Here is a 21,204-nt window from a genome sequence, read left to right on the forward strand (position 1 = left end):
TTGCTAAGACAGCAGGGATTATTTTCCATAGTGCTAGAGGAATGGGCCTGTATCACTTACTACAACCAACAACAAAGGACAGGACGTCAGGGCATTTGTGATCAGGAAAAGCTTCCATGGTTCCAGAGGAAGACAAACAGGGCAAAAAATGTAGGGAGAAGACATACTGTAATACATCCGACGAATAATTCAGGATCTTTGGTGCAGATGGTACAACGAAATTGGCAAAAGAGAGAAAATCGTTGAGGTCCATACCAGACCAGTCAGGAGACTGGTGCCATTACAAGTAAATCATGAACGGGCGTTGGAAGTGTTTCATCCCTATCGAGTATAATTGTAGGAGTGTGCAGAACCAAGACGAGATCTTTCAGCCTCCTGTCGAGTTCTACAGTCAGCATTTCAGCGATGAGTCCGTTTTTAAAGCTGGTTATGCTCGTGCATTTCGAGACCATGCTGTGAACACCTTCCCTCAGAAGTCAGGAATAAACTGAATAGAATGTCTGCGGTATCTGCAGACTTTAACCCAACTGAGAATGTTTGGGATCATTTCAAATTTGCTGCGTCTTGTCGCAATGACGCTGCTCACAACAGATAACTTCCGGAGGGCTGCAGCCAAGGGACTGAGCGAGGTGGCGCAGTGGTTAGCAATCTGGGGTCGCACACGGCAGGACGACGGTTCAAATTCCTGACGGTTATCCAGATACAAGTTTACCGTGATTTCCCTAAATCATTCCAGGCAGCTGCCGCTGCGCTTCCTTAGAAAGGGCTCAGCCGGTTTCCATTCATGTCTTTGAAACAATTCAACCTTGTGCTTCGTCTGTAATGGCCTCGATATCGATGGGATGACAGGCTCTAATCTTCCTTCCTTTTCCAGCTGAGGAGTGGGACAGCCTAGAATAGCAACGTCTCACACACCTGAGGACAGCATATCGCTGAGGATCTAAGCGTGTTACAAATCACAGGCTGAAGCAACACGTTTTTGAATATTACTCAAAAGGAGATTTTTGTTTCAAATAGGCGGCCTTTATTATGATTAGTGTTTGTTTTTATTCAACAGCAAAGTTTATTTGTTAGTTTCATAACGCTTATTCTCTCATTCGCCGCTCTGCTTGAATCTAAGTCCACACACATTCTAAAATACACAGATGAAGCAAATCTTCTTTTGAGCAGTTTATTTGGTTGAAGGGTACCCCATAAAAAGATGGGAAAAATGATGTGACAAAATATTTACAAACTTTGAAAATTGGCAAAGTACATCGTCAAAAACTACTTTACGCTAGAAAAAATGTGCACTGCTTGACAAGAAGAGTAAAGCACCCAGAAGCGAGGGAGCAAACGAAATTAAATTTCACTGGTTATTTCGGGTATGAGAATACAGAGTCAAATTTACAAGGAACTTGGCAAAATGAGACCAATTGTCAGCATGATGCTGCAGTCCCTATGGCCTAGATTCATGCACTGATTCGATTGGGAAGGGTGTAATAAAGCCATGATATCCTCTCCTGAGGAAAGCTCCCCTATAAATAATGCAACTGCACTTGATTTCCTAGATACTGCCAATGGGATGGATTTCGCGTCCGAGCTGGCCCCACGCATCTTCTGTCAGGGACTGATCTGGGGCTCTTACTGGCCATGGGATTGCCTCGAAATCACGCACACAGTTCAGAGCGATACCTGCCTTGTGCAGACGAACTTGAGCATGTTGATGAAAAATGGCACTACTATACTTTTGCCTGGGAGGTAGCACAAGAAAATTTAAGATGTCCGTGAGGTACCATTGTGCCGTCAGTGTTTCCTCAGTCACTACCAGCCATGGCGTGAAGTAGTAATCATGTCTGTCCACACCATGGTGCCAGGAGAAACACCACTGCACCTCTGCAAAACACTGGAAGAATGGGACCTCTTCCCAAGTCGCCGCCATACTCGCATGTGATGGTCATACTGGATAGCGCGATGGCACTCACCAGCAGTCAGTGCTCACCATTCACGGCACCACATCAGACACAGTCGTTTGCATTTTGGTGTTAATGTTAGCCTGCACGTGGGACAGTAATAGCCTATTCCTGCTACTGCTAATCTCCGACCGAAAGTGCGGTATTGTTGTTGTCTTCAGTCCAGAGACTAGTTTGATGCAGTACTCCACGATACTCTATCCTGTGCAAGCTTCTTCATCTCCCTGTACCTACTGCAATCCACATCCTCCTGAATCCGCTTAGTGTAGTCATCTCTTGGTCTCCCTCTACGACTTTTACCCTCCACGCTTCCCTACAATCTAAACTGGTGATCCCTTGATGCCTCAGAATATGTCCTACATAGCGATCCCTTCTTCTACTCAAGTTGTGGCACAAATTTCTCTTCTCCCCAATTCTATTCAATACCTCCTCATTTATTGCGTGATCTACCCATCTAATGTTCAGCATTATTCTGTTTTCTAAAGCTTCTATTCTCTTCTTGTCTAAACTATTTATCGTCCATGTTTCACTTCCATACATGGCTACACTCCATACAAATACTTTCATAAAAGACTTCCTGACACTTAAATCTATACTCGATGTTAACAAATTTCTCTTCTTCAGAAACGCTTTTCTTACAATTGTCAGTCTACATGTTATATCCTCTCTACTTCCATCATAATCAGTTATTTTGCTCCCCAAATAGCAAAACTCATTTACTACTTTAAGCGTCTCATTTCCTAATCTAATTCCCTCAGCATCACGCGATTTAATTCGACTACATTCAATTATCCTCGTTTTGGTTTTGTTGATATTCATCTCATATCCTCCTTTCAAGACATTGTACATTCTGCTCAGCTGCTCTTCAATGTCCTTTTCTGTCTCTGACAGAATTACAATGTCATCGGCGAAAGTCAAAGTTTTTACTTCTTCTCCATGGATTTTAATTCCTGCTCCGAATTTATCTTTTGTTTCCTTTACCGATTGCTCAATAGACAGATTGAATAACATCAGGGAGAGGCTACAACCCTATCTCACTCCCTTCCCAACCACTGCTTCCCTTTCATGTCCCTTGACTCTTATAACTGCCATCTGGTTTCTGTACAAATTATAAATATCCTTTCGCCCTCTGTATTTTAGCACTGCCACCTTCAGAATTTGAAAGAAAGTATTCCAGTCGACATTGTCAAAAGCTTTCTCTAAGTCTACAAATGCTAGAAACGTAGGTTTGCCCTTTCTTAACCTATTTTCTAAGATAAGTCGTAGTGTCAGTGTTGCCTCACGTGTTCCAACATCTCTACATATTCTAAACTGATCTTCCCCGAGGTCTGCTTCTACCAGTTTTTCCATTCGTCTGTAAAAAATTGTTGTTCGTATTTTGCAGATCTGGCTTATTAAACTGATAGTTCGGTAATTTTCACAACTGTCAACATCGGTTTTCTCTGGGATTGGAATTATTATATTCTTCTTGAAGTCTGAGGGTATTTCGCCTGTCTCATACATCTTGCTCACCAGATGGCCGTCAGTAGTTCTAATGGAATGTTGTCTACTCCGGGGGCCTTGTTTCGACTCAGGTCTTTCAGTGCTTTGTCAAACTCTTCACACAGTATCATATCTCCCATTTCATCTTCATCTACTTCCTCTTTCATTTCCATAATATTGTCCTCAAGAACATCGCCCTTGTATAGACCCTCTATATACTCCTTCCACCCCTCTGCATTCCCTTCTTTGTTTAGAACTGGGTTTCAATCTGAGCTCTTGATATTCATGCAAGTGGTTCTCTTTTCTCCAAAGGTCTCTTTAATTTTCATGTAGGCAGTATCTATCTTACCCCTAGTGAGATAAGCCTCTACATCCTTACTTTTGTCTTCTAGCGATCCCTGCTTAGCCATTTTGCACTTACTGTCGATCTCATTTTTGAGACGTTTGTTTTCCTTTTTGCCTGCTTCATTTACTGCATTTTTGTATTTTCTGTTTTCATCAATTAACTTCAATATCTCTTCTGTTACCCAAGGATTTCTGTTAGCCTTCGTCCTTTTACCTACTTGATCCTCTGCTGCCTTCACTACTTCACCTCTCAAAGCTACCCATTCTTCTTCTTCTGTATTTCCTTCTCCCATTCTTGTCAATCATTCCCTAATGCTCTCCCTGGAACTCTGTACAACCTCTGGTTCTGTCAGCTTATCAAAGTCCCATCTCCTTAAATTCCCACCTTTTTGCAGTTTCTTCAGTTTTAATCTACAGTTCATAACCAATAGATTGTGGTCAGAGTCCTCATCTGCCCTTGGAAATGTCTTACAATTTAAAACCTGCTTCCTAAATCTCATTCTTACCATTGTATAATATATCTGAAACTTTCCAGTATCTCCATGCTTCTTCCATGTGTACCTTCTTTCATGATTTTTGAACGAAATGTCAGCTATGATCAAGTTATGCTCTGTACAAAATTCTACCAGGCTTACTTCCTCTTTCATTCCTTACCCCTTTTCCATATTCACCTACTACGTTTCCTTCTCTTCCTTTTCCTACTATCGAATTCCGGTCACCCATGCCTATTAAATTTGCGTCTCCCTTCACTAAGTGAATAATTTCTTTTATCTCATCATACATTTCTTCAATCTCTTTGTCATCTGTGGAGCTAGTTGGCATATAAACATGTACTACTGTAGTAGGAGTGGGCTTCGTATATATCTTGACCACAATAATGCGTTCACTACTCTGTTTGTAGTAGCTTACCCCCTTCCTCTTTTTTTTATTCATTATTAAACCTACTCCTACAGTACCCCTATTTGATTTTGTATTTATAACCCTGTATTCCCGTGACCATAAGTCTTGTTCCTATGTCTCACTTCAACCTATCCATTTCCCTTTTTTAATTTTCTACCTACCTCCCCGATTAAGGGATCTGACATTCCACGCTCCGACCCGTAGAACGCCAGTTTTTGTTCTCCTGATAACAACGTCCTCTTGGGTAGTCCCCGCCCGGAGATACGAATGGGGGACTATTTTACCTCCAGAATATTTTACCCAAGAGGACGCCATCATCATTTAACCATACAGTAAAGCTGCACGCCCTCGGCTGTAATTTCTCCTTGTTTTCAGCCGTTCGCAGTACCAGCACAGCAAGGCCGTTTTGGTTAGTGTTACAAGACCAGATCAGTCAATCATCCAGACTGTTGCCCCTGCATCTGCTGAAAACGCTGCTGCCCCTCTTCAGGAACTACACCTTTGTCTGGCCTCTCAACAGATACCCCCCCCCCCCCTCCCCTTTGTGGTTGCACCTACGGCACGGCTATCTGTATCGCTGAGGCGCGCAAGCCTCCCCACCAGCGACAAGGTTCATGGTTCATGGGGTGGGGGGGCTCTAATTTATCTAAAGTAATTTATTTTCAACCAGTTTTTAATTCCTTCAAAGTTTGTAAAGGCATTTGTTTTGCACCGTGTAACACTACTGTAAACATTCTTGAATGTTTTACATGGATATCAAGTAATATAAATTTATAATTTCTTAGAGATAGTACTTGAATGCATATACCGAATTTAGTTTTTAGTGCAAAACATATGCCAACAACTTCATCTTCTTGAAAAGGACCACAACACTGAAGTCAATTTCTTAACAACTATTTCTTTCTCGTTTCTGCATGTCATGACTCAGAGAAATTATAGACTAGAAAATTTTCTCGTTACAGACCACAGGGTTTTACATCCGATTTCAAAAAACTATAACTTCCCTAAAACGAAGATAGTAACGTAGAGAAAGAAACCAATGGCTTATCTTGACACAAGTCGTTTGCTTTGCAGCTCATATAGTCGTTAGTAGGGGAACTCACTGGTGGAGATAGCGCGCTCGTTCACTGTTCTCTGTGTGTAGAAGCGAAATGGTGACAAAAAAGCTTGAATAGGTAATCTGCACTGATCATTTCAACAGGCACCATTCAGTCAGAATGCACTGTGTGATTTTTGTCGAGAGAATGTCACTGTAACTCCTGTAACTCTAAGCACTCGACAATAGCAACAACAGTTTCTAGATTCTGGTTGTTTATGTAAGAAGAAGTCCACAGGCCGGCTCCTTGTGCTCGTATAGTTCATAGAGCACATTCAACAGAGTTGTCCATATAGTTCACAGAAGGTGACTTGTCACACCATCTGAGAGTCAGCCATTCGTCTTTCGTGACCATGGAATATTTTAACCATACTTCGTATTATAACAAGAAAAGATTCAGCCAAAATATCCGTACAAGCAAGCCTGTCTGCACTACTAAACGCCAATGAGGATATTTTGAGATGATGATGTGTTTGGAAACAACTTCCCCACTGAGTAATCACTTGATTGCCTACCAAGGTGCATACAAGTGGTAATCGCTTGTCTGGAGGTCAAGAGGCAACGGTTTGGGACCACACACATCGTAGAGAAGATTTGACTAACCTGTGGGTAAGACCCTTAAGAAGCGTATAAAAGTGAAGTTATAGTCAGTATAAAAGCAGGATAAAAGAAGTCTCCAAGCAGTAGCTAGCCAGGGAAGCTGAGGCAGGAGCCAGCGACACTTGCTGACAGCATCAGCTAGTGATGGGGCAGTAGGTAGTCATCCACGAGAAGGTATACTACTTCAGGCCGTTTGATTACGTATGTAAGTAGCAAGCTAGAAAAGTTTGTAACACCTGCATGTTTCATTGAACAGTGATGAGCAGAGACAGTCTGTCTCGAACAACAGTGTAGTGGATTTCATTTGTTAGTAGGGGCAAGTAGGTAAATAACACTTGTCTGCTGTAAATTAGGCCAAGTGGCAAGTGCTATAATATTTAGGGCAAGTGGCCATTGATTTAGTAGCTAGGCAAAGTAGCAATTACTTCAGTAGAAGGCCGGCCGCGGTGGTCTCGCTGCTCTAGGCGCTCAGTCCGGAACCGCGCGACTGCTACAGTCGCAGGTTCGAATCCTGCCTTGGACATGGATGTGTGTGATGTCCTTAGGTTAGTTAGGTTTAAGTAGTTCTAAGTTCTAGGGGACTGATGACCGCAGATGTTAAGTCCCATAGTACTCAGAGCCATCTGAACCATTTGAACTTCAGTAGACAGCAGAAGAGGTGGCAACGATAGCACTCGTTTCTGAGCTGGGCATCTCAGGTACTGCATCTAATAGGGATTACAACAAGAATGAAGGTGGCTCATCTCCATTCCTGATGTGTAGCCCTTCTGCAGTAGGGCAGAATAACAGTGAATTAATAGTTAGTGTGCTCCCAACTGAACTGAATGTATTAGAGAATTTTTTGGTCAGATGCCTCGCATATAAATATATGTAATGGTAAATAATAGTGTTTAAAGAGTTCATATCATCTTGCTACTTTGAAAAATCACCATCGCTGTCAATAGTCCTTCTTCTGTTCCCTAGAACCAATCCTATACAACCAAGGAGGCCTTACTCCATCTCGATTTCTTTATAAAGGTTAATTTGTGGAAACGCACTATCACAACAGAACAATATTGTCGTTAGTGTCCTGCCTGCTGCACTCTGACCACACCAACTCTGTACTGGTAGCTTGGAACTGTGCCGGAACACGAAGGGGCCCCATATCTTTCTGGCGTGTACTGTGGAGAAGTTCGCGTTTCAAAACGTACAGGATTCTACGATCACAAGCCCGTAATGGTAGTCACAAAACACAATGCGTAGAGTTTTACGAATTAGAAGTGGACGAGGAGGTGAAGAAAATTTCCTTTCAGGCTCAATGTTTAGGGGCTTAGCGACGGGGCTGCTTTCCATTTAAACGTGAATTGCCACAGCATGCGAATATAGAGAACAAAGCAGAGCATTGGAGAGACTCTCCAGAGCTTCATGTGCTTGGATGTGTTTCCTGACGGAAGAATTACGGCCAGTTCACCTTTATCGTGAAGATGGTTATAGGAATCACGTACCTGGATATGTTGGGGATGTGGAAGCTTCCACTATTGCAAGAACATTTCGGAAGTTTCATTTTTCACACGACTGAGCACCAACTCCTTGGCAGCTGAACGTAAGAGCATTTCTTAACAATGCCCGATCTGAATGATCGAACGGCTGAAAGGAGGGTAGGCATCTCTCGCATTCACCCATTGGTCTCCGAGGTCGCATGATCTCGTGGTAACATTTTTTTTTCCTAGTCATTTGTCAAGGGCAGTTTGTATGTGGCTCCCCTTCAGACAGATTTGGACAAAATGTGACATCGCTTAACATCTGCAGCGACCACAGTGTCTCCAGACATTCGTGCCTAAAGTATGGGAGGAGTTTCTCCGTTTTCCTCGTGTGTCTGGTGGAGTGCATGTTAGATGTTAATGAAATTACCGGTGACAAATTTTGACTCTAAAAGTACTTGTAGACGCAACCCCAAGATTTTATGTGCACGCATGTCAGACATACACCCTTGTAAATTAGTTCTTTTTAAATTAAAAACTACGTACACCGAAGTTGAACTTAAAATTTCCCCACCGTTTTTATTTTCAATCATGTACAAGATACAATCTTGCGACATTGGATGAACTCTTTTTGAAACACCCTGTACATTAATAACACATTAATAGATGTATGACATAAATACTAATTTACATCATGCTTGACAGGCGTCGACCACGTGTATTCGTGTTGCAGGTCCGTTCTTCGGCAGCGGATACCCGACGGTGAGGCTGGGATCGTGGGAACGAGCAGAGAACTACACCAGCGACATCATACAGGTAACGCACGCTGTCTGAGCGCGCTATACTCCTACACACATAGTGCAGGAAAGTACCACCCACCCATCAAGATAGGTACCAAACATGTTTACAATAGTGGTAGACATTTTGTGCACACCACTGCCACGTTAAATAATAAACCTGACGGTACGTCAAAGAATGTGATTAACCGCATTTCGCTTCAACTGTGTAAATACGAAGAAATGTACAGGCTAGATATAGATGAACAGCAAAACTGTTTTGCTACTTTTCTTTAGGACCCCTGAACCACAGAGAAATACTGACTAGGCGAACATTGCAAAACATTCCGCTGTGACTCACTCATAAAAGAAGCATCATAGATCTCATGTGAAATGATTTTGGATGAAACAGTGGTAATTTATTGTAGTTTAGTTGCGATGAAGTTGTTGCCGTGTTGCAGTCTTATTCAACACTCTTTGAAAATATTCGGTGTTTTGCATTGTAGCGATGCAGACAATTGCCCTCATAGATATGAGAGGTAGTCAGTAGGCTGTGATGTAATTCCTGTACTTTGACGGTGAAGACGAGATTAATATTTGTGAAACGGCAAACAACGGTTTCCTGGAGATGCTACAGTGGTTAACATTGTAGTTATTCTCTGACGTCATCGTTTTACGGATGCTGCCGGAGGAAAGGCGCTGGCTGATCGAAAACGGAGCGGCGCAACAAGGCGTGATGTCATCCGTGCCTATCGCTGAGTATCAGCGGATCAGGTCTGTCGGATGCGCTTCATCGCTCAATCAGGTGGAGCTATTGAGAAAATGGATTAATTATATGTTCGTCCACTCTAGGTAATGTGAATGTTGACCAACAAGAATAAACAGGCAAGGGAAACAAAAATTATCATCTTGTTACACCACTTCATACTAGAAGCAGAGCAGTAATTATGTGGCATAGTGATAGAAGATAGGACGTGAATTCATTTATTTAAACCTGAATCAAAGATCAATGATAAAAAGTCTTCACAGAATATCAAGCAAATAGAAACAAATCAAAATTATGCCATCTGCAGCGATAGTAAAGAAGAAGATTTATTCTTGGGTCAGCGTGAGAATCTTTTCGAAAACGCTAAAGTCTGGAATCGCGCGACCGCTACGGTCGCAGGTTCGAATCCTGCCTCGGGCATGGATGTGTGCGATGGCCTTAGGTTACTTAGGTTTAAGTAGTTCTAAGTTCTAGGGGACTGGTGACCTCAGATGTTAAGTAACATAGTGCTCAGAGCCATTTGAAGCCTTTTCGAAAATGGACAAAAGTTCATTATCACCCTACACGAAAACATGTTCTACATCCAGGTACATCAGCATGTATGTACTCTGGAAACCACTGTGAAGTGCATGGCAGAAGGTACGTCGCATTGTACCAGTTAGTAGTGTTTCTTCCCGTTCCATTCACATGCGGAACGCGAGGAGAATGATTATTTATATGCCTCCATGTGTGCTGCAATAAATAAAAACTTGTCCTCACAATCGCTTTGCGAGCGATACATCGGGGGTTGTAGTACATTCCTAGACTCATAATTTAAAGCCAGCTCTTGAAACTTTATGAGCAGGCTTCTATTTTCAAGAGTCTGCCAGCTCCATTCCTTCAGTATCTCGGTGACAGTCTCCCACGAATCAAAACAAACCGCTGACCATTTAGAAGGAAGAAGGGAACAAATATTGATGTCATTACAGATGGAATCCCAGCAATGCTTTTCTGTGGTTCTCGTGCATCATATTAGGCGATTGTTGTTGTTGTTGTTGTTTTCAGTCCTGAGACTGCTTTGATGCATCTCTCCATGCTACCCTATCCTGTGCAAGCTTCTTCATCTGCCAGTACCTACTGCAACCTGCATCCTTCTGAACATGCTTAGTGTATTCATCTCTTGGTCTCCCTCTACGATTTTTGAACTCCACACTGTCCTCCAAAGCTAAATTTGTGATCCCTTGATGCCTCAGAACATGTCCTACCAACCGGTCCCTTCTTCTTGTCAAATTGTGCCACAAACTCCTCTTCTCCCCAATTTTGTTCAATACTTCCTCATTAGTTATGTGATCCACCCATCTAATTTTCAGCATTCTTCTGTAGCACCACTTTTCGAAAGCTTCTATTCTCTTCTTGTCTAAACAATTTATCGTCCATGTTTCACTTCCATACATGGCTACACTCCATAAAAATACTTTCTGAAACGACTTCCTGACACTTAAATCTATACTCGATGTTAACAAATTTCTCTTCCTCAGAAACGCTTTCCATGCCATTGCCAGTCTACATTTTATATCCTCTCTACTTCGAACATCATCAGTTATTTTGCTCCCCAAATAGCAAAACTCCTTTACCACTTTAAGTGTCCCATTTCCTTATCTAATTCCCTCACCATCACCCGACTTAATTCGACTACATTCCATTATCCTTGTTTTGCTTTTGTTGATGTCAGTCGATTACGGAGATGATTTCCTTGTGGGATGCCGCCTTCTGTATACAGGGTGTCCCAGGTATTTTGTCCACCCAAAATACGCTCCTGGAAATTGAAATAAAAACACCGTGAATTCATTGTCCCAGGAAGAGGAAACTTTATGGACCCATTCCTGGGGTCAGATACATCACATGATCACACTGACAGAACCACAGGCACATAGACACAGGCAACAGAGCATGCACAATGTCGGCACTAGTACAGTATATATCCACCTTTCGCAGCAATGCAGGCTGCTATTCTCCCATGGAGACGATCGTAGAGATGCTGGATGTAGTCCTGTGGAACGGCTTGCCATGCCTTTTCTACCTGGCGCCTCAGTTGGACCAGCGTTCGTGCTGGACGTGCAGACCGCGTGAGACGACGCTTCATACAGTCCCAAACATGCTCATGGGGGACAGATCCGGAGATCTTGCTGGCCAGGGTAGTTGACATACACCTTCTAGAGCACGTTGGGTGGCACGGGATACATGCGGACGTGCATTGTCCTGTTGGAACAGCAAGTTCCCTTGCCGGTCTAGGAATGGTAGAACGATGGGTTCGATGACGGTTTGGATGTACCGTGCACTATTCAGTGTCCCCTCGACGAACACCAGAGGTGTACGGACAGTGTAGGAGATCGCTCCCCACACCATGATGCCGGGTGTTGGCCCTGTGTGCCTCGGTCGTATGCAGTTCTGATTGTGGCGCTCACCTGCACGGCGCCAAACACGCAGACGACCATCATTGGCACCAAGGCAGAAGCGACTCTCATCGCTGAAGACGACACGTCTCCAGTCGTCCCTCCATTCACGCCTGTCGCGACACCACTGGAGGCGGGCTGCACGATGTTGGGGCGTGAGCGGAAGACGGCCTAACGGTGTGCGGGACCGTAGCCCAGCTTCATGGAGACGGTTGCGAATGGTCCTCGCCGATACCCCAGGAGCAACAGTGTCCCTAATTTGCTGGGAAGTGGCGGTGCGGTCCCCTACGGGACTGCGTAGGATCCTACGGTCTTGACGTGCATCCGTGCGTCGCTGCGGTCCGGTCCCAGGTCGACGGGCACGTGCACCTTCCGCCGACCACTGGCGACAACATCGATGTACTGTGGAGACCTCACGCCCCCCGTGTTGAGCAATTCGGCGGTACGTCCACCCGGCCTCCCGCATGTCCACTGTACGCCCTCGCTCAAAGACCGTCAACTGCACATACGGTTCACGTCCACGCTGTCGCGGCATGCTACCAGTGTTAAAGACTGCGATGGAGCTCCGTATGCCACGGCAAACTGGCTGACACTGACGGCGGCGGTGCACAAATGCTGCGCAGCTAGCGCCATTCGACGGCCAACACCGCGGTTCCTGGTGTGTCCGCTGTGCCGTGCGTGTGATCATTGCTTGTACAGCCCTCTCGCAGTGTCCGGAGCAAGTGTGGTAGGTCTGACACACCGGTGTCAATGTGTTCTTTTTTCCATTTCCAGGAGTGTATCTCTGATCTCTGGAACAAATACAGCTATTGGAAAACGACTTTCATCGGTATCAATGTAGGGCTGGGGCCCATGAATGTACATATTTGGAAACATTTTAAACGAAAGCATATGTGTTTTTTAACACAAACTTATGTTTTTTTAAATGTACCTCCTATATTTTCTCTTCAGCAATCCATAGCATGACAAACCACATACACAATGGCGTTGATTGCATTACATCCCGAGATACTGAGACGCGAAGTTGACGCTGGAAACACCTGACATGCGCTACTAGCGCTCGTCCTGAGGCTCAGGCGTGAACCCCATGCTGCCCGTAATCGCGATGTGATTGACATGTGTAATCACACCTCCATACTTATCAAGAGGATGGCAGGAGACCGCATTATTCGTTTCGAACCATCGAAACAGATGTTAAGTCCCACAGTGCTCAGAGTCATCTGAGCCTTTTTTTTTTTTTTTTTTTTTTTTTTTTTTGAAAGAGGCGACTGCTCTTGAGACGCTCGTCCCGCGACGGCTCCTGTCTGCAGAGACGCTCGGCTGTGCAGTAATTTTTGGCATCTCCTTCCTATCACGAAGACTCGTGTCTCTGCATTTTCCTTTTACCACTATGTAGCTTTGATTTTCTGAATAATAAATATTCTGAGCACTGACGTCTGAAAAGTTGTCTTAAAAGGTGCAATTTGAAAACACATTTCATAAATTGAATTTTAGTGACACCGTGCTTGTCAGTTTAAAATTACGTTTAGTTACAATTCAGCACTGTCACAGAGACTCTCAGGTATGTTCTTTAGTGAATTATCTGGGTTCTAGCACTGTAAAATGCAGAATGAACCGTGAGCAAGAATAAACTCAACTACACCTAAATAGTTAAAGCTGAACTGTTGTAAATACTACACAAACTGATCGCAATATAATACAAACTCTAACTCTGTATCAAGAATTATACTCGTTTGTAGTGAAGCAGGGGAGAAGTACGTATAAACAATAGAATATGGTGCAATCTGAAATAAACTGAACTCTACAACATAAATCCCTCTCCCCCTTCCCGCCTCCTCCCTCGGCTATCGCCGCATACACATAATTTTTTCAGTATTTCAGTTTTCAGGTTATGTCACCTTCTTTTCTTTATTTACTATTTACTTATGTATATTCAACTCTGTCACAAATCACATTTTCTCTTGTATCATACACTTCACGCATGGCATTTTTTTTCAAGGTTGTTTCATCACTACTTATCCTTCACAAGGACGATTGTTATTGTGTGGCTACCTCTGAACCGCGATGTTAAATGCCACTACACAGTTATTTATAAGAGGAAAGGCCTAGATACGTATTTATTCCAATGGTCTATTACACCAATTCCCCCTCCCTCTCTCTGACCACCTGCTCAAGCTCCCCTCGCGTTGATCTTCTTTCTTCCCCTCTCCTTACTCATCTCCTCCTACCCTCTCTATGCCCAACCGAGCGAGGTGGCGCAGCGGTTAGCACACTGGACTCGCATTCGGGAGCACGACGGTTCAATCCCGTATCCGGCCATCCTGATTTAGGTTTTCCGTGATTTCCCTAAATCGCTCCAGGCAAATGTGCGGGATGCTTCCTTTGAAAGGGCACGGCCGACTTCCTTCCCCATCCTTCCCTAATCCGATGCCCAGCTCCTCTACCTCCTCTCGCGTTGGTCCCCCCTCCCCTGCCCATCACCTCCCCCCTCCTCCCTGCCGTCTCCTCCTTCCCCTGTCTCTGTGCATCTGCTCCTCCCTCCCCCCTCACTTTCTCTCTTTTTCTCTCTCTCTCTCCATCTCCTCCTCTTTCCTTTCACTGTCCACTTCCTCCTCTCATCTTCTCTCTCCCTGTCATCACATCCAACCCAATAGGAGGCTGGTTGTTCTCGCCCTCAAAGTATTCCCTCCAGAGCATAACAAATATGTATAGAAATCGTTTCAAGATTACCTTTTTTAACAGTGGATTGGCCGGCATCCGCAATTGTCAGATATATTACACATTTATTTAAGAGATTTCACACGTATTTGTACACATCTGCATCTTTAGCGAAGTTCACAGGGTAGCTACGTTTCCACTCAGCTGAATGTTCATGACGTCGTACCTTCTGAACTAAGTGTCGTACTACGATTAATTTTGCTGATACATTCAGTGTTATACGGTAATACTGCCTGTAAAATGTGTCACTAACACTGTTAGTAGTAAAGAATTAATAAATAATAACGCCATGGTTCATGCGCCAGTTTTAATGCGTGAGCGGTGAAAATCTACTATGCTATAGGACTTTTTCCTTTCATCATTTTGTGGGGGTTGTCAGTTTGAATAAGTTCCATGAAGGTTTAATATTAGGCGTAAGGACTGTTGTAGTTCACTAAATGCTCTCATTGTCAAGCAATATTAGTAATGTATGGGTATTAGTGCGTCGTGAACTACACTTCTTTTCCACCACAACCTCTTTGATAAGTAGGTAGATGCAGGCTAGCCTGCGTGCTAATTCAGCGTATACGGTATCTCTATTCCATATTTCATCCAAATACGTTCAGTCGTTTCAGCATGAAGGACTAACAAACACACACACACACTCTATCTCTTTCTCTCTCACCGGCCGCTATGGCTAGCGGAGCGGTTCTAGGCGCTTCAGTCCGGAACCGCGTTGTTTGTATGGTCACAGGTTAGAATCCTGCCTCGGGAATGGATGTGTGTGATGTTCTTAGTTTAGTTATGTAGCTCTAAGCTCTAGGGGACTGATGACCTAAGATGTTAAGTACCATAGTGCTTAAAGCCATTTGAAGTCATCTCTCTCTCTTCCATTTATAATACACTGCACAACAGAATTAATGGATCACTTTTTCTAAACCTGCTAATTGTCAACCATTGTGACGCATAAGTTTGAAATTCGGATCGAAAGTACGTACAATCCTCTTGCGTAATGGTGCAAAAGCGTGGCGCCCCTCGACGTCATCCTAGGGCTAGATGACGCTTCAGACGTGAAGGTGCCGACACAGGTCAGAAATTAATGTAACTTTTAAAGTGGGTTAATGATGTGACACTGGCACCGAATATCACCAAAATTCTTCCCAGTGGCACCGTGGACGCGTCAGATTATCTAAAGGTAATTTCACCACCTCTTAACCACATTTATTCCGCCTCTTGAAGCCTCTGAGGATAGAAAGCGGTTTTCTTATGCGTGGCCGAGGAAAATATTTCAGACAAACCGCCCCTCAGTGTCTGAACGAAAAGGCCTCGAGGGGTGGCGTAAGAGACCTCAACGAAACAACCCCTTTCCCTGGTGCGTAGATTTCCACATATTTCGCAGTCGGTAACGATAGGTCAGAGTGCGATGAGCAACAGGAAGACTTTCCTGACAACCTTTGACTCTGCTGGCGCCCTCGGGCATTTTAACCCTTCTCTAAGGGTTTCTAAAATATTTTCCTCCGCCTCTCATAAGAAAACTGCGGGATTTCAACGCTGGACTTTGCAGTTCTGGCCTCCATCACAGAGGCGTCGAAAGAAAGGGTGAAATGTGGATAAATGGGGTGTAGCAACCTTCTCATAGTGTGATACGTCCACAGTGGCGTTTGGTAGAGTTTGGTGCCCATGTTACGTAATTAAACCACGTTACAAGTCACATGAACCTATGGCCTATTTTAACGTGTTGCGATATCTTGCTCTTTCAGGCGTTGTCGAGCCAGAGGGTGATGACGCAGGGCGCAATGCTTTTGCGCCATTACGCAGGAAGATTGTACGCACTTGTGAGATAAATTTCAGACTTATGCGTCGCAAAGTGTGATCCTTTAATTCTGTTGTGCATTTACGTATAAGGTGATGGCCTTGTAAGCCTAAAACCGACTCACTAAATGAACTCATGCTGTAAAACGTCGACAGTTTCTATTTTTCGTGCACAAATTGTTTTATGTAAGAGGCAATATTTCTTTGAACATTTGTTATTACGGTTTTATGAACTGTACGCTTACCGAACTGATCGTCTCTCTCATTAAACGAAACACTTACGTTGCTCTTTGTTTATAAATATTTTTTGTGAACTGAATGGATGAAAGTTAGCTTGGAGCCCCCTGAAAACCGACGACAGCTGTAATTTTACCTGCCCCGGCGTCTCTTCGCCTAGGAATAACTATTTTAGTTCGTGTTAGAAGTGTTTCGATGGGCGCAGTTTAGGTTGATTTTCAAGACGAACCCAACCAATTCCGATGAAACAAATACGAATGTTGTTGCTAGACAATCATCAGCATTTCTTCACCCAGTTGCTCCCTCATCCTTCTGGGAGCCCCATTGCCGTACTGCGGGTCTCCCTGGTGAGTTGCGTTCTGTGTGCTGCGCAGGTGACGAACCACTGGACGTCAGGTTGGGAGGACTGGAACATGGTGGTGAACACTGAGGGCGGCCCCAACTGGAGCAGCAACCCCGCGGACGCGTCCATAGTGTCAAACGCGACGGCGGACGAGTTCTACAAGCAACCCATGTACTACGCCATCGCCCACTTCTCGCGCTTCGTGCCGCGCGGATCCCGGCGCGTCAGCCTCCAGATGGACCCCGACGCCAACTCCACTGACGTCGAGAGCGTCGCGTTCCTCACACCTCAAGATGACGTCGTCGTAGTCCTGCAAAACAAGTACGTTGCAACTCTCTCTCTGTGTGGCCTGAGGCCCAGCCCCCAAATCCGTATGGTTTTACACTGTGCTGGCTGCACTCCTTTACTCTCCTACCCTTATTGACGCCAAACCGATGCACGGAACTGGACTTTCATTCTACTTCGAATCTTTCTGAAATAAGTCAACAGCCTAGATAACTTAAACTGATGAGCCAAAACCTTAAGACCAGACGCTTAATAGCTTGTTTGCCCGGCTTTGGAACGAAATACTTCACTGCGTGTGTGCATCAGGGATCCGACAGTTTGTTGACAGGTTTGTGGACGTGTGTGGCACTCGATGTCTACACACAGGTCATGTAATTTGCGTAAAGAAAGACCCGCTGATTTGCATACGCTGCGATGGCCCCCCGATCTCGACCCAACTGGGTTCCACACTATAGATATCTGGAGAATTTGGTCACCGAAACATCAGTGTCAGTTCACTATAATGCTGCTCTAACCGCTGTAGCGTGTTTCTGGCTCCGAGACACGGAGAATTATACAGCCGAAGATGGCATCGCCTTCAGGAAAGACATCAAGCATGTATGGATGCAGGTGGTTCGCAGCTGTCAGCGTTCCTTCGATTTCTACCACAGGTCCCATGCAAGCGTAGGAAAAAGTCTCCCATAGCACAATACCGATACCACCAGCCTGCTTCCGCGTCGTGCTGCACGGCGTTCGGGGATGGTCCATCGACATGTTGTTGCACAAAAGTGATTTAACTAACGATCCCACACGTTTCCATTAATGGACGATCAAACCCCGATGGTCCTATGCCAGCTTCAATCGTAACTGACGATGTCGTTGGGCCAACATGTAAACACGTAGGGCTGGTCTGCTGCGGAGTTCCATGTTCAGCAATGTTCGACGTACAGTTTGCTCCGAAACACCTGTGCATCCACCAGCATTGTGTTCATTCAGCAGAGATGCCACAGATAACCATCTGCCCTACTTTACGGAGCAGACAAGCCTCCGAAACCCACTTTGTGTGAAGAATTGTGGACGCCTAACGACTTAGTGCCTAGTGATAGTCTCACTGTCCTACCTCTATCCGCACATGCTCAGGACAGCAGCAAGCGACCATTCGACCAGCTTCGCTGTTTTCAAGATACTATTTCATAGGTTCTGCGTAATAATAATCTGCGCATTGCCACAGTCGTTTATCTCAGCGGATTTCTCCAGTTGGAGTCCATATCTTCGCCAGCGTGATCCCCCTTCCCCGTCCGTGTCTGCACTGGTTACATACTTTTATTACCGCGTCACGTGCCCGCAGGCGTCATCCAAAAACGCAATAGGCAGTGGGCATAACGTTTTGGCTTATCAACGTAAATATTGCTTTATTTAAAACAACAAATTTCGCCAAGCTTTGCAGTCCTCTTCAGATCTTAAAAATATTTTTCTTAAGAAATGAGTTCATTTTACGTTGGACACCACGCCAAGTTGTCATGTGGATAAAAATCAGCATGTTACATGGGGTTTTCGTTATGATAAACCATCTTTAATGTGCTGATTTTTATCCACCTGACAACTGGGCGTGAGGTTCAACGTAAAATGAGCACGTTTCATAACAAAGAGATTTTTTAAGACCTGAAGAGGAGAGCAAAGTCTGTCGAAGCCAGCTCTCTTAGACAACGAAATATTTATGCGATCTAGGTTGTTCAACGCTTTTAGCAACTAAAACAGGTAGCTTCCATGCTTCGAATCCTTATTTACGTGACCATGTGGAATGATTGTTCCTGGATTTTTGAGGAAATTGAAGTGGCACATTCTAATTATTAGGTTCAGCAACTGATTGGATTTTAGGAAAGCTGAGTAATCGAAAACAAACAGGCATTACTTGTTTTTTGGTGCTCTTATTACAAATGACATTTTTGGAACTCTGCCCATTATCAGATTTCCTGGAGTAATCAATATAACAAATAATTAGCTATACATTTTCTTAAAAGACCAGACGTTAACAAGAAAGCGCAAAATCGAACTAAGTCTCAGAACAAATACATACCATTTCATAGTTTGTTCCTTACTCAAACATTCACGAATCAAAAGTTCTGCCATATAACTTAAATTTGGAAAATTTGAATGTTGGTCGTGAGAAGGGCTACGAAAAACTGCTACTTCAGTGCGCTCACACCTGCTAGGTAAACCAATCAGTGCAAAAGGGAGCCACCTTACGGCATTGAGGCTGTGCAAAACCGATATGTTTATTAAAAAATTAAAACAGTAACCAATAATAACGAAAATTACGTGTATACCTGCACAAAGGTACATTACAACACACGTCGCGGTAGTACAAAGTACAAAAAAGTATATTAGAAAAATGTTGAAAAAATATTTTGTATTGCAAAGAGATGACTCGTCGAAGATTACAAATCGATTTGCTCAGATTTGCGATTACACTTGTGGACCATTTGTCAGATATAAACTTTTAAGACATTTGTCCCATCTTGTGGTTTATTATTGCGGCTATCCACATGTCAAAATGTTTATTATACATTAAAACAGTAAAAAATGATAACAAAAATACTTTTATTGTGGCTGCACGTAGAAAATAATGAAGGGAAAGTTGATTGTGTGCCTGCACTTAAGCACAATCAAAGAAGCATCACTGTAATGTATGTGCACGAGATTGTGCCTTTCAACATATTAAAATATTCCTTTATCTTAAAAGGATAACGTATCAAAATTACAGAAAAATTTGTCTTGATACACTAATCAGAGTAGTACATAAGGGTCTGTACATTTCTAAGTACAAATTCCTTTCGTATTAGAAAAAAACGCATATCATAATTTCAAAATGACTTGTTTTGATATGTCATCGCGCTTCCTAACCAAACGACAAACGAGGAAACCGAAGACGTTTTCCTGTTGAACGACTGATGAACCTAACTAACGCCGTATTCACCAACCACTGTAGGGCACAAAAAATAGTGAAGGAGAGGTGCATGTCTATATACCCAATTTCAGAAAAGTGGTTACGAAAGTTATTGTAGTTTTTACGTGACTTCCACAATTAATCGTCAAAAAGGCTAAAAAAAAAAAAAAACAGTTTCCAATCGCTAATGATTTGCTCGTTGATTAGCAGTTCTGGAGCCACTTTACTGAATGCATATATTTCCAATTACACCAAGACATCCAAATTGTGTCCCTTCCTGTCTCAGTGCAGAACTGTCATGTTACTTTCTAATTCTGCCGATATATGGCTTTTATCTTTTAAATAGGAACCTAATGCGCTATTATTGCTCATATACCCATGTTCGTTAAGGAGACATTGTACGTGAAATTCGTTGAAATTTGACATTTTCTGTTTTGTACTCCATAATGTACTTTGGGTTTTCCTGAACATTTTGGTGTATAATACATTAAAATCAGACAATCGTGAGACCTTCCAATAATATTCTGAATATTGATGTGTGACTGTCAAATTTTGCAGCTACGTATATACTGCCATATTTGAGCAGTCATATCTTGGGAACTACACAGTTTAGAAGGCTGTGAATTGCTTTATTTTTGCCTACTGCTACGTCTCAGACGTTGGCATTACGAATAAACGAATCAGTCCTTTGTTTCTGGTACTAGTTTTCATTGAAAGTAGTGTGATTATCGGCTATTTTTGTAGTGAGCTGACTTCTATTGCTATTTATACGTAAAGTAAATGGCTAAGCGTAGGCCATTAGAGAAAACGGTGACAATTTAGAGAATATGAAAAGAGGTTTGTGGAGCACTTTCTTTCATGGAATGTCAGTCGATGAAAAGCCATGTCATGTTTTGTGTCCACCTCCATGAAACACTTGGTGTAAATATGTTGTTGTTGTTGTGGTCTTCAGTCCTGAGACTGGTTTGATGCAGCTCTCCATGTAAATATAGGCAAGCTGAATTTTCTACCACCCTGCATGAATTTACACACAAACATTCTCTTCCTTTGGCAGTAATGGAGGCAACAAACTTATTTACAGAGATTTAGCAAATC

At 43.4% G+C, this 21,204-nt stretch overlaps 1 protein-coding gene across 1 annotated transcript in view; it reads left to right on the forward strand.

Moving 5' to 3' along the window:
- Positions 1-21,204, forward strand: part of LOC126334544 (lysosomal acid glucosylceramidase-like) — a 127,305-nt gene that overhangs the window by 100,255 nt on the left and 5,846 nt on the right. The window contains exons 8-9 of the mRNA XM_049996909.1: positions 8,569-8,651; positions 16,930-17,219. Of these exons, the coding sequence (XP_049852866.1) occupies positions 8,569-8,651; positions 16,930-17,219 (373 nt within the window). The remainder of the gene's footprint in view (positions 1-8,568; positions 8,652-16,929; positions 17,220-21,204) is intronic.

This window comes from Schistocerca gregaria, chromosome 2, assembly GCF_023897955.1.
Source record: "Schistocerca gregaria isolate iqSchGreg1 chromosome 2, iqSchGreg1.2, whole genome shotgun sequence".
NCBI lineage: Eukaryota > Metazoa > Arthropoda > Insecta > Orthoptera > Acrididae > Schistocerca > Schistocerca gregaria.